The sequence below is a fragment of the Cygnus atratus genome, chromosome 1 (genome assembly GCF_013377495.2).
Source record: "Cygnus atratus isolate AKBS03 ecotype Queensland, Australia chromosome 1, CAtr_DNAZoo_HiC_assembly, whole genome shotgun sequence".
Taxonomy (NCBI): domain Eukaryota; kingdom Metazoa; phylum Chordata; class Aves; order Anseriformes; family Anatidae; genus Cygnus; species Cygnus atratus.
This window is the reverse complement of record NC_066362.1, coordinates 90,669,835-90,693,581: the sequence shown is the minus strand read 5'-3', so window position 1 is coordinate 90,693,581 and position 23,747 is coordinate 90,669,835. Positions and strand designations below refer to the sequence as shown.

The 23,747-nt window shown below is 38.8% G+C and overlaps 1 protein-coding gene across 1 annotated transcript; it reads right to left on the bottom strand.

Annotated features, from left to right (window-relative positions):
• Positions 1-4,076: 4,076 nt before the first annotated feature.
• Positions 4,077-21,926, bottom strand: IFT57 (intraflagellar transport 57). Its single transcript, XM_035540672.2, has 11 exons — positions 21,717-21,926; positions 19,436-19,598; positions 18,364-18,482; positions 17,330-17,420; positions 13,949-14,017; positions 13,316-13,438; positions 9,177-9,248; positions 8,453-8,584; positions 7,376-7,438; positions 5,579-5,645; positions 4,077-4,460 (listed from the first exon to the last, which is right to left on the bottom strand). Exons 1-11 carry the CDS (start codon positions 21,908-21,910, stop codon positions 4,282-4,284), a joined length of 1,272 nt encoding a protein of 423 aa, XP_035396565.1. The 5' UTR covers positions 21,911-21,926; the 3' UTR covers positions 4,077-4,281.
• Between the last annotated feature and the right edge of the window lie 1,821 nt (positions 21,927-23,747).

Here is a 23,747-nt window from a genome sequence, read left to right as displayed (position 1 = left end):
AGTCATGTTTTTATGCTGCCAAAATCTACTGCTACTTTCCCAAAATGACAGGCACGAGAACGTGCACCGCGTGTGCGCATGCACGTGCAGCTGCACTGTGGAGGCACACTGCAGCTCTGACATTCAGGGAGTGGGATGAGAGCCAGGATGAAAAGAAACAGCATCACGCTAATTTCTTCTTTTTAATTAACATTTGTCAAGTCTGGAGAGAAGCCCAGGCTGCAAAATTTGGATGCAAAATTCAAAGAGCTCTGAAACTGGAAATGTTCACATACAGGCTCTTGATTTTGCTTAGTCCTCTTTATAGGTCACACAGAGCTCACTTATTTGCTCTTACTGTAACTCACAATTAGTAATACACTTTTTTTTTCGTATGTCATAGCATACAGCAGACCCACACGCCAAAACAAAAAAAGTGTTAACGTTTAATAGCAGGTGGACATTTGTTTTCATTTTTAAGAAAGAATTTTCCCTGAAGTTCCTCTATTTCATACAGGAAAAGAGGGGAAGTCTTCTAATGCTATCAGCTGAAAAAGGTGGAGATACCAGATCTGGGAGTTGTTTGTACCAGGCAGTGGTTTCTCAAATTCATGTGAACTTCTGATTCACCTTCCTGAACAGCACTCACTGATGCAAGTTCAAGTGACAAATTATGTCGTTACTGAAACACAGAATTTTTAGCATGTGGTTGAAGAGCCACTATTACACTCTTGCAACATCAATATTAGATCATTAACAACAACAGAAGCTTCATTCTCTATGTGAGAATCAGATTAATAGGTAAAAATCCAGCCCTTACTTTGCATTCTTTACTAGCACAGCACATATTATTCAGCACATCATGCTGTCCGCTGACATTAGAAGATAAGGGGATTGGAATACCAAATGCATGACCTTCCTACTTTAGTAAATATGACATCACTTTCAAACATCCCTAACAGCCTGCAAACAGCACCTTTAAAATGGCCACAAGCACTAAGGCTAATCCCAGCTCCTAAAGGGGCACTTGCATACGTTGCATTCTAGCCTAGAGATAAGAGAGCCCAGGAGATGGTGCATGCCAAGGAGTAAGACACCAAATCATACTATGAGGTTCAGAGGAATTTCAGAGCCACAGAAAGCCTAAGAAGCAAAACATGGCTGATGTTCCTTCTGGAGCTTTAGGCAGTACATGCAGGAGCATGTGAGCTGGCTCCAGATGAGCCTTCCTCAGCCACACGTTTCTGAGAGCCAAGTCTCAGCTCTTGCTAGGGCCACATGCAAGACTGAACTACTGCAGTTCTAGTGGCAAGGATAAAAAACCTGGTTTCTCTGACCAGATACAGGAAATGAAACTCCTGTTCCTCCTCCATCTGCACTACTTACAGATCTGTCTGCAGCTAGCTTCTGTCTGCCTTCTAGATGACATCTAACAGTGACGTGGTGCTTTCATGCTGGTGGATTTAGAGGAATGCAGGCAGTAAAGGACCATGGAAGAAGAGAGCTCTACATAAGAATTAACTCTTACGAGTAGTGCTTCTGCCCCCCAGATTCTTCAGATGAAGAAAGACACTTTTATAGCACAACAGAGCTTCACGTGTATCCTTCTATCTTAAGGACACCTTCACTTAGTTGGTCTCCAGTTCTGACATTGCATTAGATATGAGCAATGTATGAAATAATGTGATTCAAGTGATTTGGTTTTAATGTGATTTCTGCTTCCTGCACTGATCCAGCAGTGTAATGATTACACACATAGCTGCTTTTTGAGAACAGCCTTTCAGGCTGCCTACGATAGAGCACATAGCTCTCATGCTTTTAAGGAAGGTGGTGTGGCTACTTGCTGGATCAGTCAAGTGCTTTCAAAGCAAGGTCAAGTGATTTTTCTCTCTAAATGGGCAAATGCCATTCTCCGCCAGACGACAATTAAGGGCCACGTATGACTCCTGAGACAACAACGGAAGTGTCCTGCTTAGATTAATGCAGTTTCAGACAGTACCATGAAAAATAATGTAGATTAATTGCACACAATTAGCACATTATTTTAGAATTACTTTGTTATAAAGGAAGCTAGCTTTTCTTCTGGAGATTTTTCTACCACATTACAGTTTTTATGGCCCTGCTTGTCTGATTCATCCCTCAATAGATTCACTTATAATACTGGAAGAGACTCAATTCACATAAGGGAAGGGTTTCTTTTATTAATTTTGTTTGTTGTATTAGCATGAAGGAGGAGTTTCTGGGGAAAGTATTGACATAAACAGCATTTAAACAGCATAACATTTGCAATCCAAAAACACCAGTATGATTTGCAGGCGATGCAGAAGGGGATTGCTTTATCTTAAGCTGAAGTACAAACAGTGCTAAAGTAAATATTCAGTAGCAACACCACCTAACAAAGGGAACATGAATAATAACTTTTCTAATTTAAGCTGAATGTGGGAGGATATAGGTAGGCAGCAGGAGAAGTTGAAAACCGATTTCCAGTGTGATTCATAGAGATTTTCAACAGTTGCTTGCACAGGTAAATTATACTATTTGGCATTTACCTTTTACTTATTAAAATCTGATTGCTTTAGGGCTTTTTGTTTTTGCCAATTGAACTACTGAAGCACAAAAAAGTTAAGAAAATGGCTTAGGATGTTGCCTGTGTCAAGTGTCTTGACTTTCAGGCACAACACATATCCACTGTTTCTGCAAAATACTGTTCACCTGATAAATTTCCTTTAGGTGAGAGAACTGGATGTCAGATGAATGGAATTACCTACAGAAGTTAGGAGAGGAATTTAACAAAACTGGAATTGTACTGACTTTGTCCCTGTCTTATGAACAATGGTAATTGGAAGGATGCACAAGTACTATAATAAGGCTTTCTCTTTGTTCCACATGCCTTCATTACTTATAACCTCTAGAATCACTCCCTACCTACACATTTGCTAAGACAAAGGAAACTCACTGTTGCCAGTACTTTTCAAACCCCTTCCTCGTACATTTTTCTTCTCATTCCGTATTACATAACCAGATTTGGCAACATTTTTCCTTAACAGAGATCAAAATTGGATGCTCTGACACAAGAACAGTAATAAAAAACTATCCAAATGATGCCCATGGAGTTCTGCTACATACTGTAAATGAAAGTAGCATTTCAGTCAATGCTAATAAACGTTAAAAAAAAAAGTGACTATGAAAAACAGTGATGATACATAGAAGAAAATTAGGAAGTCAACAATAATTTCTTAGTCTACAAAAACCATCCTTATCAGTCTGCTTAGAGGATCCCTCCATCCTCTCCCCCAAAAAAGTTAAGAATAGGGTGGTGGTCCATTCACAAAGTTGTGTAGGGCTGTCCTAAGAGCATGCCAAAATCATTGCAACGTTAGCCTGTTGCTGCTGCCCTCCCTCCTGCCTTTACTATTGACTAAATCCTGCTTTGCAGTTCTTTTAATCAGGGTTATATCACTGAATTTACAGAAACAGAATAATAAAGTTGCTTACATTATCCTAACATCAGGGTCACAGAATAAATTTAAATCATTACTACGAATCTAGTAAAAATGAATCTTGTCTCATTCAACTCAAAATAACCTGGAAACATATATCCAACTAGTCACCTATGCAGAAACCATCCTGATTTGTTCTAATTGCAAATAATTACAAATACTCAGAATTTGAGAGAAATATCACCAGAGCAGCTCTTGAATGAAATACTACGTATCCACCCACCACAGAGCTAAGGAACAAAGCAACTCCATGGGCAGACCAAAGTTGTGCAGGGCTGGGAACAGAATCCACGCTTCATGTGAATGTCAGATGCAATAGAAGCTACTTCACACTAATCTTCACTCCAATGTCAACAATTAAATACTTTCTACTAAGTGTAAGTAAATGGCAAGAACAGACATTTTAATTCTTTTCAAATCCCTTACAAGCAATTTTCTTTCAGCACTGTAGAATATCAAGATTACAGGCTGTCAGTAACATTCTATAGATATTCACACTACATAACATTCTCCAATGAAGTGGAGAGACACGTGTGTTAATAAGAACTAATTAGTGTATTTGGAAGGGATCTGCAGTAAATCTTTACAGCACAAAACTAAACATGACTCCATGTTGAGTCTAAAGTGTTTATAACATTATTTTTAAAAAGTGTGTGACAAACATTTTATTAAAAAGAAAAAAAAAAGAGAGAGAAAAAATAATGCCCCTCTTTCCCCAAACAAAAGGAAAACCACCAGAATCACCAAAAAGCAAACTGTAGAAAACTGCATTTTGGGGAAACCAATTGAGCTCCAAACAATTTTAATAGGCACCTACTGTGGGTTCTGGAATCATTGTCGCATGCATATCTCTAGTCATATTGGATTTCTCTTTCAGCTTTGACTGGAGTAATGTGTGCTCCATTACACCAATTTGAATGTCCATCTGAATGGTTTCTTGCTTCAGTTTTGTTAAGGCCTGTTTAATCTTCACTAGAGGAGCTGTCCAAGAAAAGACAAATAGTGCAACTTTGTGTTAGATGACTTAGCACAAAAGCATTATTTTCTATAATTCACTCCTTAAAATTGAAGAGTTGAATGAACAAAAGGGTGTTCTGCTCTAAAGACTTGATTGTACGGATACATCATTTTTAACATGCAAGACACTTTAAAAGGTAGAAATGGTGATGACAATTTTGCTGTCTTCTTGACAACTAAGATCTGTAAAAAGATGTGCATAAACATTAAGATAGGCTTGTCAATGATGTGTTTTCCTCAGCTGAAAGCCTCATCCCCACTTCTGACTTGGGGTTTGATAGAGAACTGAAGACATTTTCAGCAGGAGGTCGTTTTACCTGAGAAAAGTTATTAAAATGTTTTGTGCTCCATATGTTACTTTTAACCCCTCACTTCCCACTAACATCACCCTATAGATGCTGCTGCTGTATCTTACAGCTCCTTATAATTCTGGGCTCTGGAATTTATCCTGATCTCTGGCTATGCCATAATGCTGTTAAGGTGTCGAGAGGCAGCTGAGTAGCTCTTTTACAGTGAAGCAAGGGAGCACAAAATTTCTTTATACAGTAACACTTGCATCTACTTAAGTAAATTAGCTGTATGGTTTACAGTTAAATACGAATTCAGTTTGCATATTTAGCACTACTAGAGTGTGCATCAATTTATTTTTGCATTCGTACCTGTTACATGTTTGCAGCAGAATGTATTTATCAGAAAAAATCACAAACCACCGAATTCCCAGATAGAGGCATACTAATTCACATAGGTACATAGCTTTAAATATTAAAAAATCCAAACACCAAAGCACCAAAATGAATTTTCTCACTGATTCCAGCCAGCCTTAGTCAGAGAATCCAATAGCTACTGCCAGTAATGATTTGAGAGTAAAAGGGCTTTTACCTTCTACAGACTTACGTAAGCTTTTCAAGGAGGGCTAGATGCCTAAGTTTTCTTAGACACCTTTCAAAATTTTAATACCAATATTTCAGACTAGTCACTCATTCTGGTTACGGTGGTGTGTTTTTTTTTTTTTTAATAGAAGACCAACCGTGTATCTGTCACTGAGAAAACAGGTGGATGGTTTGAGATGGAAGCATACTTACCACCATCAGTCATACTGCTTCCTTTCTCTTCCGTTTCCTGCTTTACTCTCTCTAATACTTCTGTAATCTTAAATTAGAGATTTTTTTCTTAATTAAACAAGTTGAGTGAAAAGTTAAAAGAGAAAACAAAAAAACTCTCTCCTGAATGTGTCAGTTAAAAAAAAAAGAATTAATCTATCTTAATTGTTGTATACAGAGGAACATTTTTTTTCAACGTTATTAAAATTTTAATTAGCCTTTAAAAAAAAGTTGTAAGCATTATGGCAGAAAGCAGTGAGTTTTGACCAAGCAACATGGTGTTACTGAGAATCCAAGTGCTGCAGCATGATGAACGGACGATAAGAACTGTTATCCCCACAGACCATGATTCACCAAATGACCACAAGAAATGCTCTTCTAAAAGTGGCAGGACTTGGCAGGTGACAGCAGAAATCTGAGAAACAGCTCTGCAGCAAAAGACAGTGCAGCAGCCAAGCCTGCTGGCACTGGCAATAGGTAGGTAAAATCCATGTATGAGGAATAAAATTACATTTCAGCACAGACTATCAACCAGTTTGCCTTTGTAGATGACAAAGAAAAAGCTACTAGGCAATTCAAAAGTAGAGTCTAGGTAACAACCTACTATTTTTGCCTTTAATATAAAAACGGCCTTTCATTAAGGTTTCAGTAAGCCTTTTTCATTAAGAAAAAGAAACATCACTGCAATTTCATTGCATAGCTGCAATGGTACTGGTATTGCCAAGTGGGATGAGATTTGGTTGCATGATTGAAAGCAGATCAGTAGCGATATCTAATGTGTCTAGCTTAGCTCAGATATACATCACCGCATCTACATAGTTTGAAGGCTACCAATAGCATACTTTTCTTTAATAATCAGCTAATATTTTTCAAAGCACAAAAACATTACAAATCTGAAGTCAACTTCCTTGAGAATCAAATAGAAAAAAATTCTAATTCTGCAGATGCCATGCACCAAGGATTTTTTGCTAGAAAACCCTGGTTGAATGCCGTGGTTACTTAAAAAAATCTCAACTCTATTTTACAATTTCCATCATATTCCTATGATGTGATCTACTTTATGTGACTATTACAGACACTTTAGTTATTTTCAAACAATAGAATCATTTAAAAAAATCTGAATTGGACAAAGAGTGGAAATATTTTGAAGTCAGACAGTAAATCTAAATGAAAACTATGAAACAGTATGTTGAGGCAATTAGGAGTCTGGGGATTTTTTCTTTAAATTCGTCAGACCACTGATTAAAAAAAAAAAAGAGAAAATACAGTTTCAGGTATTAATATATTATTATTAATTATTATTATTATTAGTAGTAGTATTAGTATTAATATAATTTGATTGGTATTGAAAAGCTACTTTTTAGTCAGATATTACATTTAAATGCTTGCAAGATGAAAACTTCAAATTGCTATTGTCTATTTTTACTAAAAATAAGAGTTAAATTCTTCTTCTTCCAAAGACTTTATGGACATGACTTGATTAATCCTCAATAATTCTAGGAGACAGGGTATAAAATACAGATTATTTTCCCTCTTTTACTATCTGGCAAAATAAAGAAAGCTCAGAATAGTTTGCCCAAATTCACAAGTTAAAAATCAATGGCAGCATTGGTTTAAAATTTAGGGACTGAGCTAGATCGCTTCCACTAAAAACAGATTAAGCTTTAACACAAGAACGTATCAGAAAGAACTCACTTCATAAAGCTGCAAACACTGAACGCCAACTCTCTGAATATTTTTTAAAACAAGCAAAAGAAACAATGTGAAGATATGTTTTACCTCAGAAAGTACTCTACTCCTTTCAGTTACTCCTCCACTTCCCTCCTGGTACTTCTCTTTAGCCTGTAAAGAAACATGTTTTTTGCTGCGATGACAAAGCTGAAGAAACACATGCATTCCAGATACTTTAGCATCTAATAAACAAAGTGGGTTTTTCAAACCTAAACAACAGAATCATTAAAAAAATAATCTGAACTTTACAGAAAGAATGTCAAAACTTTCTTATATATGCCTGTCCCAATTCCTGATCTTATCCCACAGAGTTCCAATGACGTTTACAGCACTATGCATGCAAGGAAAGGTTTGAAACATCAGCCTATATAATGACCAACATTCAAAAACGCAAAGCTGTTTTACACGTTTTAAGTAACAGCCCTGATAAACAGTAAGAAGTAGGTTTTCTAATCATTTACATGAGGAAACAAACAAAGAAAATTTGCCAGAATGCAGGCCAAACTGAATCCTGAAATCCAGAACAGTTCTTTCTCAGCAATAAATTAGTCTCAAAGTTTCTTAAAGTTCAACAGTGAGATAAACAGAAAGCACAGAGGTCATATCTTGTTAGTCTTATTTTAATGTTGTAACCACAAACAGGAGGGCTAGCCAAATGGCAGCTTATTCAGGCTTCCTAACCAAAGAATCAAGTATCTTCACAAACAGTAGACTATTGGCATAAAAACTAAATGAAGTAAACAAGTAATCAGAGTGCTTTATGTAAGTTAGCATGAGTAATCAATGTAAGAGATGAATGCTGGACCGAAACTGCAGTTTTTCCACTCATCACAGATGTCTGAACTTCACAGGAAAAGCAGAACTAGCAATTTACTAGCTGCTCAAAATTGGCAACAGATTTACATAATATTCAGGCAAGAAAACATTTACATTCCCTTGCAGAATACTTGAATAAAAATTGCTAATTTAGCTTAAAAAATATATAATTTGACAGCCAATCAGCATCTCCCATGCGTTATATCCAAAAGCAGAATTCACAGATAACTCCTCCAATTCTTTGCCTTCTCCCTCACTTTATAGCAAGTTAATACTAGAGAAGGCAACAACAATAGATCAGTGCATTACCTCACTGAGCAAGGCTTGTGCTGAACGGTATTCTTGAACCAAATGCTCCAACTGATTGTTGATGTACTTTTCCCTGCTATTGATCTTTTCCAATGTTCTGCTGATTTCACTATAGAGTTTGTCCAGGTAACCCTAGAAAATCATATTCTGTGTGTTGACAGTATACAAAAAATACCCAAGAAGTATTAAAATGGTGCTGTAATTAAGAAAGGATATGGAAGTCTATGAGTGAGAGAGAAAAATAGTACAGAAATGCTATGTCTGGCCAATGAAGAGATATTCCCAATGTGTTTTTTTTTTTTCTTTTCCCAGCTCTACAACGCATATTTCAAGCTTTACTGCTTCCTTTAATCTTTTCTCAAATTAATTACAAATATCAATGTTGGTAAGTTACTCTAGCAACAGTATTTAAAAGTGTTTTTTTTTCATTAGCTGTTATTTTCAGATTGTATTATTCCATTCTTCCCTCTGTACTCAGGACATACTTATGCTAATGCATACATTAATGAAATCTCATCTCTCTGTTAATCCTCATACATACAAATCTATTTCCCACAAGATCTTTTACCAGAGCCTCTATTTCTAATCACTATTGTCATGCTTCCCTTTTCAGTTTCACAACTTTATCGCAATTAAAATGAAGAAATAAAAAACGTATATAAAATGAAAGAGAAAACAGTAGTGCAGACAGATTGGTGAAATATTCTGCATATAAAAAACATACCCGAGTTTCTTTCAAAGAAGATTCAATTCCATCCTTATGCTGATGCATTTGATCTACATGGATCCTCCAATCCTAAAAATAGATGCCATAAAGTAAACCATAGGTAAATACAGCTTTTATGTACCTCTGCTTCCTAAACAAATGCTGGTATGCAAGGAAGGGTGAGTTCTCATATATACTACTACCGTGTATCCTTCTACCACTGCCATGTTCATATCCAGATGCACTAGCTTAACGTGACGCAATTTATCAATCTCCTAAATATCCCAACGTTGACACTCAGATCCATAAACACTGACATCCTCAACAATACCACAGTAGCTATATTTTTAGAGTCTGTTTGATCTTCAAGGAACTATTTCTCCTAGAAACCACTATGGGCACAAGTGTTGAAAATACTGAGTACAGATGTACTAGCTCAGCTTATTCTTAGAGAACATGCATGCTTCAAATGTCCAATAACCACCAGTTCCAGACTATCAGATCTTCTATTCCTACTTAACCCTTGCTGCTTTCATAAGAACAGAAAGAAATGAAAGAGGCAGAAATACCTGAACTTGTTTTTGATAGTGGGACAAAATTGGAATGGGGAAAATTATTTGCAGCTGGTAACTCAAAGGAAACGTACATAGACTCAGGTACGGAGAATGAGAAACGGTGCTATTTTAACTTGACACATAGGCATCTTTTACTTAGGAATCAATTCCACTCCCCACCATTTATCACAAATTTATGCTTATCAGTGCAGAACTTTTATGCCTCCCAGACCCAGAGCGCAGCTGCAGACTATGGATTGAAAATAAAGCAGAGTAGTAGCACTGCAGAATTATTGCTATTGCAGTATTGCATTTCCACAGTTGGAAAAAAAAAAAAAGATTTTCAAGCTTTTAAAACTTTTTGGCACTGTACTGGTCTAGGTTTCAAGAAAACTGATGTTAACAAATCTTTATCACTTGAAATCAAACCCTAGGATACTTTCTTGGAAAGTAGGTACTGTAAGGGTATGCAGAAAATGACTGCTTCAGTAAGATTACCTGATGAAGGACCTTGTCAAACAGGATGATAAGGAAAAATGGGAAGCAAACCAAAGAGGCACAAGCCTGACTGACAAACAATAACAGAGACAAGAACAAGAAACACACATCTTGCCAGTTACGCTATTAGGTAAGGGCATAAGGAATGTGAGAATGCTGACTTCAGTAAGATTATCTAATTGAAGACTTTGTCAAAAGGGGATGATGAGGAAAAAGGGGAGGGAATAAAAAACATACAAAGACACAGACCTGTCAGAAAAACAGTAAGGGAGACTGACAAGAAACAGACCTCATCAGTCACAGTAACCAATGAGCTATCAAGAAGCTGCAGGCATCACTTCAACGAAGGCACAACTGCACTTTGTAACCGAAAAGAATGCAAACCTAGGAATCCTGGACATTAGGGCCAAGGGTCGGTGCAACTATGCAAACCGGTGAATGCATAGTTTGTAGGGGAAGGGGACTGAGGAGGAACAAAGCAGAGAAGAGACAGGTAGGTTGGCCATGTGTAAACCACTGCCAGTCAGTACACTTGTCTGACTGAGCCCTGTGCTTGATCACTGCAGCAAGTCCTACTTTCTTATTAAACTCTTTCTTCATGGTCTTTCTGTGTAAAGTCACTCTCTATCCCATGGGGGTTCACGTGCTGCAAGGACTAAGTGCCAGCTGCGAGCGAGTGTGGATACAATGACAGCAACTGGAGTCAGACCCGGGGGGGCATGGGCACCCTGTGGGCCCCTGGTGCTGGCAACTGGTGCGAGTGGGGCTCTCCGTGCCAGGAGCTGGAATGCCGCAGCTCTTGGGGGCACATCTGTCCAGGCCCTCTGGCTTGTGTTCAGGCTGCCAGTTACTGGGGTGACCAGCAGGACTACCTAGAGGGCCAGCAACTGGAGTCAGGCCAGGGCTGTAGGTGTCCCTGTGCCTGCTGCAGCTGGCACGAGTTGGGTCTTGGTGGCAGCCACTGGAGTAGGTGAGGGTCTCAGCCACTGGGGCTGTTGGCTAGCAAGCATCAAGACGCACTAGTGAGCAAGGAGAAGGGCAGTGAAACAGACAAGGTGGCCCCAGATCCAGGTAGGGGTATTAGACAGTGAGAAGGACCGCGCTGACAGGTGAGGGATTCATGAATGTCCAGAGAGCAGGGGGTGTGTACTTTCGCTAGTGAACTTCAACCTTTATTAGCTGAAGAGAAGGAAGTGGGCTTGGCTGCCTATACTTAATGTTTTATGGGAGTCCTATAGGTGCTCCTGAAGATAGCGCCTTGTTTATGTAGTGTGTAGGTGGCCACGTCAGCATCTTCCGTGTGCGTGTAATATGTGCTTAACTTCACTACTGGCTGAATCTGCAAACAGGAAAGCAGCAGCAGCATCCATCGGTCTGGATGAGAATGCCAAGGTCCCCCAGGCACATGGGGCTGGGCTGCAGGACGTGAGCAAGAGGAATTCCCAGGCCTGGAACTCCTCGAGGGTGTGACCACTTATAATGTCTCATAACAGGAACAAAAAAAAATCCTGGATTAAAACAGCTGCACACTTAAACATGTGTCATCCTTCAATCACAGGCAGTTCCACCGACTTGAAATGGGGCTATTCCCCTTGCACATAACTACCAAAGGACTGGTGCTTCTGTCTCACCACCTCAGATGAGCACAGCTGAGCATCTCCAACAGCTGTTCAGCCCCTAAGTTCACTTGCTGGCTACAGTTGTGCTGCTGCCCACTATTCTCTTCAGAAACAAAATAAAGTTTAGTAGAGAAAACGTGCTTCTACTGTGTGTTGAGGTTTACGTTTGCAGCAGACTCAAGATTTTTTTTCTGCTCTGGTGACAACTGTTAGCTATTTGCCAAACTTTGCAGTATTAAAATAAAAACAACATATACACAACTCCCTACCTCCCACCCCTGCCAAGAACTTCAAAATTAAGTTGTAGTTTCTATTGCTGTCCAGTTAAACCATTAACCTCTCCTGGTACTATGGATATATGCACAGCTTACGAAACATAACATGATGCTTTTCTTACAGAATGAAAAAAGGCCAAATACTTGTTTTATTTCTGAAAGCATGAAAGTACAGAAGTTAGAAAAAGACGAATCCTATTTTCATATTCATTTTGGTGTATTCCTTAAAGCCAAGAAACAGTGCACTAAACTGGAAGCTAGCAAAACTCTGTTCCTACAGTGGCTTTACTTTTTAATGTACATCTTTATTAAGCTTTAATTTCTTACTGTGAGAATCAGGAGTGTTGCTCTCTGTAACAGATGGGCTTGCCAAGGACTAGAGGAAGGTGGCTCAAAGCAGGAAATTCTTCACATTGAAGAATGCAGTGTAGCATAACACAGGGAAGCAATTTAACAGAGCATTGAGAGCTTACTCTATTTTTGGCAAGACAGTTATCCTTCATTGAATTCTGCATCACTGCAGATTGCTCCCAACAATCCAACTAGTTGGGCCACTACAAATGAGCAATTTCAATACTGCACTGATCTATGCATGCTATATGAGCTCTTAGAAAGAATGCTTGAGGCAATGCCAGGAATAAGTCCAAGGCTTGGATTCTGATGTGCCAAAGACAGATGTCTGCTTCTGAGATGCTCGTTCTAGGCTCCTTGGAATAGATTATGGACAGAAATACACATTTTTCTCCATAGAGAGAAGAAATTATGAATTTCATCTCGAGGTAGCCATCTGGATAGGTAAGTAAAATCAACTGAAAAAGTACTATTTGTTTTGTTAAACATAAGGAAAGCTCCTGATCAGTGGTACAGACCTACTTTATCATAATTTAAAGTTTAGCAAGAGGAATTCCATGAAATCAACCTTTTAAGTGGTTGAAAAATTGAACAGTTGTAAAATAAGAAGCTCCTTGGTTGTCTTCCAGGAAGATGTTTTAAGAGCTGCTAGACTGAAGGTACAATTTTTCAGAAGTATTTAACCATTTTAGAAGTTTCCACTAAATAAATATACAGAAATAGCAGTGGAGAGTCCTTTACTCCCAATTCTTGGCACGACAAAAGAAGAAAAAGAATTGCAAATGGTAAATCAACAACACTGCTGATTCAAACCGCATTTTAATCACCATGTATACAAACAAAAATACACTCTCACATACCTTATTGTCAGTCCTGACCGTAACTTTCAGCTGTGGAAGCACACGTTCCACTTCCAGATTCCATTCTGCCGCATCTGTCGTAGACTGTAAGATTTCTTCTTGTTTTGTAGAGTCATTCATGTCCTGCATAAAAATCACAAAGTTTATATACAAAACATAATCCTTATACACAGTGACAACTGTTAGAAATCATGTTAGGATGGCTTACAGTGTTACAGAAAAATACATATATCCACTAGAACTACAGATTCAATTGTATTTTTAATGCCCTTCTTTGAATTCTTAAGTATTAGGAATTAAAATAAATATACTTTCTCACCATGTTTAAAATTCAAACTAATAAAAATTATAATGCATTCCAGAAAAAAAGAGAAAAATAATTAAATTATATTTAAAAAACTATTGCCATGCTTTTAAAAAGTCTCTGCAAAAACTATTGCAAATGTTTCTATCAATGTTGTAGTGATAACTGTTTAGAAATTGGATGCAGTTTTCTTTTAAAATAAGAATTTATTTCAGTTGGAAAGTTTTTTCAAACTTGGACTATGGATGTATTTTCGGACTTTAACCAATATAAGTTGCTGCTAAAGATGTGCAAATGTCTCAAGGGAGAAGTGACAAGTAACAACCTACCGATCTGTACGTTTGTGCCTTCAGAACATTCAGATCAATGAAATTTTCTTCATTGTCTGACTCTTCTTCCTTAAGAAATGTTGCAAAGAGACATCAGTAAATAGTGTACAATCTTTCTTCAAAACTTTTATTTGCAGGAGCACAGGCCAAGGAGTATTCAATTCAAAATTTCTTAACCAAACAAGACGCGGGAAGTTTTTGATAACAGAGTTTGTGTTTACTTAAAATCTTACAAGTACACAACATTTGGAACAAGCTAGAAGACAAAAGCTACCCCACATTTCTCTGGAGGTGCTACAGTATTTGAAAACTAAACCAACCAGCTAAAAAAAACCCTCAGCTCCATTACAACAAATGGGCCATTATCAAGAACTTACAATTACCTTAAAACTATTATGCTTTGTATAAAATTTTGCAGTAAAAATCCAACCCCCTCCCCCAAAAAACCCAAACCACAACCAGATCTTCAGTACAGATTAGTTGCATAATGAAGCCATATTTTAAGCCTGCAGAATACTGCATTTCATATTGAGACAATCAATTTGTTTCATTGCACATTACACTGTACACTGAGCTGATAGTTTTAGAGAATTATGTATTAAAGGCTCAAATTGCATTCATCAGTGACAATAATCAGCTTAAAGCCCATCACTGCACAAGTAAAGGACGTTTTTCCTGTTTGTTATCCTCCACTCATCTATACTGAACTTCACCTGCCATTTTATCACCCATGCATTTCACCCTTGTACAGTTCATCCTACTACAGTTAACTTCTACTACAGTTAACTACTACTACAGTCTGCTGTTGTCTTTTCCACCAAAGTTATATTTAATCATTCAACTTCCTTCTAGACAAATCACAAGCACTGCAATAACACTGGTCTGAGTGTAGAACCTTTCGTGACTCAAACAGTGAAAACCTGGGAGCTTATTCCTGTACCTTACATAGTCTTTGTCTACCAGTGACCACTTCCCCTATGTTAGTTTATTTTAGCACATTTGGACCCTAGCCCCCTGAACACTTGCAAAGAGTTAATGGTGACTAGATTAGGAGCATCATTTGCTAAATGAACAATATGCATCTGTGCAACACTTAGAAGAATGTATTACAACACTACCAAAACAATAACAATAAAAAAGACTAATTATCAGAATCAGAACCAAGGAACTAAATTGTAAAGATTGCCTTGGGCTGGCTACTACTTCTTCATCTAATTCCCCAAGATTTTCAGAACTAGGCTTGCCTCTGTCAGCCTCATCAATTTTATTCAGAAGAATCTAATCCAGAAGAACAACCAAGCAAACTCATCATTAGCATTTAACTACTGGAAATACTGCTAAATTAAATTTTGGATACAACTAATACAACCAGGACATATCAACATATTGGCAGCAAAAACGGACTGGGAAAAGGTTTACAACTTCATAAAACTAATCCCTGTAGAACCATGAGGGGCTCCAAGAAGTAGTTACCTGCTTGGTATAAACCTAGCTCAGTGGTTTTACTAAAACAAAAATGAAGAAGGGCTAATGGACCATGTCAGATGTAAAAATTATGGACTAGGATACTACCCGAGAGTAAATCCAGAGGTTCTTTGAAGGGTTTAAGCTGTGCTTTGGCTAACTGTTTCCTCCCCACTTCCCAATATAAACAGCTTAGACCTTAACAAGAGGAGGGAACGAGCAGGCAGCTGACTGTTTTCATGTTGGTTTTTTTTTTGAAAGCTGTTTTTTTTTTTTTTTGAAAGCTCTTAGCCAACAACTGACATTTCTGAGGCTAGTCAAAAATGCAACATATAATGTCTCTGATTGTTCTCAGAATTATTCAAGAATTTTTTTGGGTCGGCTTCAAAGCCAACAAAAATGCAACCAGACAGCGATACCCACACCCTAATACTTGCATATTGTATGAAATTTAAGAATAGAAGGATGGAATTTTTCTTGGCTAATAAAAATGATAAAAATAGCACAGTACTTAATAAAACTGTAAGAGAAGAAAAGCAAACTCTTCAACTGTTACAATCGTGTAGTCTATTGTGGCATATAAACTGGGACTGCAATCAGAGCCATATGGTACCATTACTGACACTAACTTTTATGACCTTTAGTTTTTCCCAAGCACTTGAAAAATGTGGACGCAAAAATGGGACAGCTATGGCATTTTTATCCAGTATTTCTGGGCCTTACAACTCCACAAAACTGTCTTCCCTGCAGGTAACTCACTGACCAAGCAAGTGAGCATTTCCAGGGTCACAGCTTTCAATATTTTGGTTCTGATCTAAATTAACTTTGTACAGAAACATCCGATTTTGGAGAAACCAGATGTGAAATGAACTCTTTTTTGTAATTTTCACTTTAAGCATCTTATATACCTTCACTCTCCTGAAAAGTCTTAAGTCAGCAGTAAAGACTCACTTTGAGAAGACTGACAGAGGCCTGTGAAAATGATGAAATCTTGTGATCACATTACACCCGTTTACAGACAGCAAGACTCCAGCTCTCACAAAAATAATCCTCTGAGAAAGTCTTTCAACAGGAAACAACTTCTGTTCAACATCCACCCAGCAGTAAGCGCAAGAAATATATTTGAATTTACAGGCATATTTTGTGGATTGTTTCATAAAAGTGATGACATGACTGCAATTATTATAGCTAAAAAGCAGGAATAAATAAAGAAGTTGATTCTCAAGCATTGCCATCTTGCTGAAAAAAGGTACAGAGGCTTATTCTGCTGTCAAAAGTGATGAGAGAATATTAATATTTCATTCATGGAATATATAGCGATGCCATGACCCTTCTTTTCAGAAACAATTCTGCAACCTTTATTTGCGTCTTCAACATTGTTTTTAAACAAATACTCAGTTTTCAGAAGTTCTTTTCCATCTACCTTGTTCCCAAATCTTAAGATTAACTAAGTGCCAAAGATACTGTTTCCTATTTGCACTGAAATCTGAGTAACAATAGTGAGCACTTTATTAAGTGCTGGGCAAATTTAAATCAAGTATTAGCCAATTCTGTAGATGTGGATTGATTCAAGTTTTATTTAACATCAACAACAGCTTGTTTCAGTAGAAACCAAACAATTCTCAATCTATGTAATTCAATGTATTGTTAGATTCAACCTCACTTTATAATAATTTAAATGCACACAATAACAAATGCTCTGTCCTGAAGAGTAAACCACCTTACCTGAAAAGAAACCATCCTACAGAGAAGGTGATGATGCAGAACAGAAGATGAACGAAAGAAGACACAGGAAAGAAAGGTGATGGAATAACAAGTAGAAAAGACTTCTTAAGGCCAAACAAAATGAACAGCAAGTAAAAATTTTCTCATGGTTGGCCAATACTAATATAATGAAAACCAGTCACGTAAACCTACCACGACATCCTCTTCCAGTTTATTAAGTGTTAATTCTGCATCATCTTCTGTTATTTCTTCTTCTTCTAGCTCTTCTGTTGGATATACTGGTCTGAAATAAGTTCAAAGAAGAGCTGACCTTTTAAACACAATAAATTGGAAATACTTCTCTAAATTGCGCCCAAGCAAACAAAAGATTTCATGAGAAGTAAGGATGATGTGGAATATGACTAGACAGTCATTGTTTCACACATATAAACAAATGAAATTAATGCTTGCCCTTAAAAGTGATTTACCTTGGGCTGTCTTAACAGTGAGGGTTAGTTATTATGCCAAGCAGTACAGGATATTCACAATGCCAAGACATCCGGGGGATTAAGTTTTCATTCATTTTCTCCTTTGGTCTAACTCCTTAAAATTCTAGTGCAAATCCCCACAAACTTAATTCCGGCTTAAAGTGGAACTTGTGTACTAAACAGAGGTAACAGTAAAGTATTTTGGAGGTAGAAATTAATTCACTCTACCATTTCAAAACCCACCAGACGGAGGGGATGAAATCAAGAGTATTTTTAAACAAGTTTTCATACACTTGAAATTATTCATCATTTAAATTCTCTGAAGATTTCCTTTGGATTAAATACTCAAAATTACTGTAGTCTGCTTGTAACCTGATTACATTCTGTGCGTACCTACAGCTGAAGAGATCAACAATCTATTGATTGATAGGACCTAAACAGATGGATACTATTCATCCCAACTGTCAGAGTAACAAGCAGCTACACACAGGAAAGTGACCAAAAAGAGGCAATCGGTCAAATCTTTATTAATTAGCTAAGTCTACTAAGGGCCCAAACTCACCCTTACTGGTAAGAGACTAAATTGCATGAAATTGCATTAGGGACTACTTTGTCCCACTTCTGAATTCTGCACCTCATGAAACATCAAGTAGAAGATTTCTGGTAAATATTACGTTTTGTGTGCCGCCCTTTACAACTATTTACATTTGTTCCTCGGAAGATAATGCATAAGGGAGGATTCTTAAAAGTGTACTGTACCTTTTCCAGCTAAAGCCACTGTATTTCAAGGCTTCATCAGCTAAACAATCAAGAACATAACATGCTTGCTCTCCACAACCTGCTTTTAATTTTGAAGGAGGAAAATCCACAGGCCTTCCCTAAAACAAAGAAATATGCCGTTTACTAACGGCTACCAAACAGTCAGAGTTTCCTCCCACAGAGGTTACCAGATTTTTTACACTAAAACCAAGTGTCCATTGTGATCATAATTTTACCAATGTTAATTCATATTTTTCCCCCATGGAGCTCCAGTCAGGCAACAGAAGGGAAAACAGAACAATTCAAGGAACAGATGCAGTGTAGAAATCTTAAAGCACCTGGTAAGAAGATACTCATAGTGAGCAGAAGAGTCAGAAGCTGCATGAGAGCTAGACAGTCAAGCACAAAAGTGACACCCTGGCAAGCTAACAACAGGTACAGAGGAACTCAGGTATAGAGACTTAATTAATGGCTTTTCAATGCTGCCTTGTTTGTACCAGAATTATTTAAAAATATTTTATTATTATTTATTGCTGTCTAACTACTTAAGAGAAGGGTGTTCTTAACGTCATTCACAGCTGCACCACAGCAGAATCTTCCATGAGATCATTCACTTTCCAACAAAAAAAAAAAAAACACAACACAAACATGAATACAATTTAAACCATTTCCTTTAGCATGAATTATACTTTTGACTTTGGCAGCAGCAGGATCATAAGCACTGTAAATTTTCAAGATAAAACCTTTGTATATTATACTACTATAAACAACTAGCATATGTGGCACAACAAGAAATAATCCTGATTTAATCCATTTCATAGATTGCGGAACAAAACTAATTAGAATTATATATAATAATGCAAGACCATTTTTCGTAGTGCCAAAATATTAGCAAGTAGGTACAGACAGTATAAGCTTCTAATTAATATTGAACAAACACATAGAAAGGAAAAGTCTGTCCAGTCCTTGGGAACATAATCAGACAGGAGAGGAAATGTGTTATTACTGATATTTCTGAAAGTGATGCCTATGCTTGAAATGCACTTGGAAAAACAGCAAGTTCAACACTTACAAATGAACGCAGTTCTGAGAGTATGTTTGATATTACTGCATTGGGGTCATCATATTCTTGTGGCTGCTCGAAGGGATGTCCTGCTTTAGTGATCAGCCAAGCGGCAAGCGTGCAAAACATAAAGAACTGCTCACCAGGATTAGTGGGCAGTGCAAAGTAGTGCCTGTTTAAAAAGGAGGAAAACGGTAAATAATGTACTCCAAGCTAGGAGTATAGGTCAGCATAGGCTGGAAAAACAGATTCTTTAATTGACATCCTCAGACAGTAAACCATTTGAACTACATTCAGGATCTCTAGTTTCACACACAACTGCAGTAGACTGCATGTTCCAAATGCAGCTTATCTGTTTCTTGCTTTGAGCAAGTTTTAATCAATATTAGACTTCTAGGGAATCAAACTAAACCTGGGTACTCCTCTCCCCTGCTAGGAAGATGACGCAGCTTCAGTTAGACACCAGTAAATGAACATTTCCATATAAAGCTAAGTTACCTCTCTTATTTACCTGAACAGTCTGAAATTTTGTTGAGCTCAATTCCCTTCCCATTGAATTTTAGGGAAGCAGAATCCATCCCACTGCCCCACAATATAACACTAATTAGGAGTCAATAAATGTATCCATTCAAATGTCACTTACATAATATAAAATACTGAAAAGCTCAAAAGAATCTAAAGTCAAAGATCTGTAATCACCAATAACTTGTAGGCTGTGAACAAGATAAGGCTTGTTCAGTCTCAGGCATTTCTCACTGGGCGAGTGATTTAGAGTGAAAGACAAAATTTAAATTTCAAAAACAACCCCTGAACAGATTAGTAAAAGGGACTGGTAACTACTGACAACAACACACAGCAACCAGCCCACTTCAAAAATGAAATTAAAATTATCTATTGCTCAAGTTTTACACCTGTATGCATGACAAGGGAAGCCAGGGTGAATTTGTCTATTTTTTTTCTACTTTAGACCACACAGAAAAATGCTTCAGAAGCGCATACTTCTTTCTGTTCATTAAATGGAGTCTAGACATATACTTAAAGAAAAGTGTCCATAGCTGGGACGTGAATATGCCTCATTAATAACAAAAAATTATTTTTTTTTGTTTTGTTTATGTTGTTGGTTTTTTTTGCACCAACTTACCACATGAAAACTTGAATGGCACTTCTGTGAGGATGGGAAAGCAAGTTTACTGAAGCATCATTGCTTGATGTCCTGCCTGCGTGCTGTCCTCATCCTTGCCACTGTACCAGAATAACCCTGCCGCCTGTGCCTTCCTTAACATCTCCAACTGCTCTTCCTGATAATGGCAATACATCCAGTTCCTCTGGCTTCCAAACTCCCCAAATCTCTTCCCCTTCCTGCCTTCCTCAGTTAGCAGGTAGGCAAGAGACTGGTGTACAGCTCGGATCAGGAACTTGCTTCTGAAGCAATTCTTCCCCTCACCCTTACCCACAGTGTTTTGGGTCACTTCAGGGAGCGAGGTAGACTAACTGGATCTATTTTGAATCAAACTGAACTGAAAAAATATGGTCTATTGGCATACCTAATGAGCCCTGATAAGCATTTAGTCCATAAAATGAGACCATGGTTAGTTCCTCAAAATACACATTGTGTATACATGAGGTACTCAGAACCAAGTGCTTCCTTTTGCAGACACAGCACTCGCTCAGGTGGACAAGGTCTGTTTTCCTTGCTCCACATACGCAGGTGGTCAGACAGCTGGCTAAAACCAGCTTATAACTACAGAGCTCATCCTCAGACCTCTCCTTCAACAAGAGAATTCTTGGGAGTACACTTTTCCCCTCACCAAGCTGCTGCGTACAGAAAATTTAGCTGTGGGATATGCTGCTGTTGAACCTGGTTGACACTGTTGGATGGATCTGCAAGTCATCAGGGCAGCTAGATGCTAAGAAGATATCGGTCACATTACCCAAGTTTCCCCATCTCTCACCATAATAAAGTTACACCTCCTGGCAGTTACAAAGTCACACGCAGAGCCCTTAAGCTGACAAAATGCAGGGTTTTTTTTTGCTTGTTTTTGTTGTTTTCTTTTGTTTGTTTTTAAAGCATGCCATCTGCGTGGTGGTCCCTTCTCCTCGCCCCCACCCCCTGATCTCGACGTGCCGGGCTTTGTCCCTGGCGAGGGGAGGCGCTAGCTCTGCTCCTCGGCCTGCTTCCACCTGTGGTGCCCGGCCCAGCACCTCGCCGCCCCGCCAGGCCCTCGGCCGCCTGCTGGCCGCCCACCCCAACGCCTCCGGGCCGCGGCCACATGCCCCCCTCAGAGGGCACCTGGAGAGCGGGCGCATGTTGTGCCGCCGCAGTGCCTCCTCCTCTTCGCAGCCCAGCAGCTTCAGCTTGTCCCGCAGCTCCTCCATCAGCACGAAGGCCTGGTAGGCCGCGCCCGGGCCCCGCTCCGCCGCCGCCACCTCCTCGTCCCGCTCCGCCGCCATTTCGGAGCCCCCGCCGCCGCTGCCCGTAACCATGGCAACCGCGTCCACCAATCACCGCCCGCCCCCTCCTCCGAGCCACCAATGGCGGCGGAGCATGAAGACGTCAACGCCCAATCACCGCGCTGCCAGCGATGGGGAGGCCGCTTGGTTACCATGGAGACGGCGGGCGGTAGAAGATGGCGCCGAGAGAAGATGGCGCCGGCGTTAGGCGTCATTGCTATGTCACTGCCGCTGGGGCGGGAGCAATGGCATGTAATGGCCGCCTCCAGTCCTCCCTGTGAGGTGGGACAGTTAAACTGCAGAAAAGTTGCAGAAAGTGTAGATAGCCTGCAGAAAGAAAAATAAATTCTTATAAAACCTCTCTGTCGCTCTTAGTGTATGAGCAGAGGTGGGGGGAAGGGGCACAGTTTATATCTGTGAAGTTAAAATTGCAGATCAAGTCTGCATCCTAAAGAAAACTTTGTATGGTTGTAGTGTGGGAGCCTTCTTCCTTCAGGAGTATTTCTCATCAACCGAAGCATGGGGTTAGGGTGTTAGGCATAGGGGGTGCGTTGGGAGGAGGTAGAGAACTACAACTATTTTCTACTACAGGAAATGTCTCCTGAAGATTCAGTGGGAAAATTCCAGAAAGTTAGTACCAGTATGGCTAGCACAGAGTTTTATCAATATGTGGAAGAAAAGAGTTAAGAATTTTAGACATGCGGTTGTTGTGTTTGCTCGCTGGTAAAACTTGACGTGCTCAGGCATTTCTAGTTTTCCTAAAGGAGTGCATTCTTGAAATGTGCTGTTATTATCATGTTATATTTCTGTAGGAAGTGCATCCCCTGAAAACGGGAGTAGGAGTAACTCACATTACTGCAGTGATCTTGTTTCTACTTTCATGATGTATGTATAAATTATTCCATACTGATCTTTCAAAGCAGAGACTTTGCACATAATTTCTTGATTATGCCATTTAGATCTGTAACAATAAGAAAAGTGTATTTCTTCAGTGCTTGGCAGTGACTAACCATCAACATATGTATTCTTCACACCTGTAAGACCCCAGAGCTGCTGCTAAAAAGCAGACTGTCCAGAGCCAACACTCTCCATGCTTCTGCAGAAAAACTGAGTGAAACGACTTTAATTGTGATACAAAGAAACCACAAGATAATGAGAGTTTAGATTTGAAGTAAATCGACTAAAATCCTGAATTCTTCGTAACTATAATTGCTGTTATTATGCAGGCCAAGAAAAACATTTTTCTTTACACGCTACAGTATGAAGATCCAATGCTAAGATTTGTGCTGAGCAGGGAAATTTTTAGCTCATTATTTTCAGCTCTGTAGTTCAGTAGTGTTATGGAATACAATTCGAACAGGCAAGGCAAGCTGCACTGTCCGGGCTTCGTTCCCTGATGCAGACCACACAGACAGCACAGAGGTAGTGTTGGAATCACGTTATTCCCAGATCACCTCTGCCAAACTCTGCAAGCTCTCTCTTAAATATAGCAGATCACTTAGTTAGGGCAATTTAGTATTGATTGCAGTTTCTGAAATTCAAGCCTCAAACACAGTTTGTTATGTTATCAAGCTGGAAGTGACAGAGCGAAGGACAAATAAACAAATGTGTCATCCAAGAAACTGTGGTGCACATCACTTGTCAATACAAGGAGAAAAGAAGGCAGATACTGGCAATTGCTGCTACTGGGCATAGCTAGCGGTACAAAAGTTTTACATACGGTGTTTGTTTTACTCTTGCATCACCTCTGTCTCAGGTTTAATACTTTGTGACATATCACCCCGGTTCCCCAATGAAAAAAGGTAATGATAAGATAAAATCATCCTAGCTTTACAGAAGAAGTAAGATGCAAAAACCCTTGGGATGTAAG

Coding starts and splice junctions, on each gene's coding strand:
- IFT57 (XM_035540672.2), bottom strand. CDS start 21,910: ATGGTTACGGGCAGCGGCGGCGGGGGCTCCGAAATGGCGGCGGAGCGG. Junction 8,585..9,176: donor CTTCTTTGAAAGAAACTCGG/GTATGTTTTTTA, acceptor ATGATTTTCTAG/GGTTACCTGGACAAACTCTA. Junction 4,461..5,578: donor AAGCAGTATGACTGATGGTG/GTAAGTATGCTT, acceptor TTTCTTGGACAG/CTCCTCTAGTGAAGATTAAA.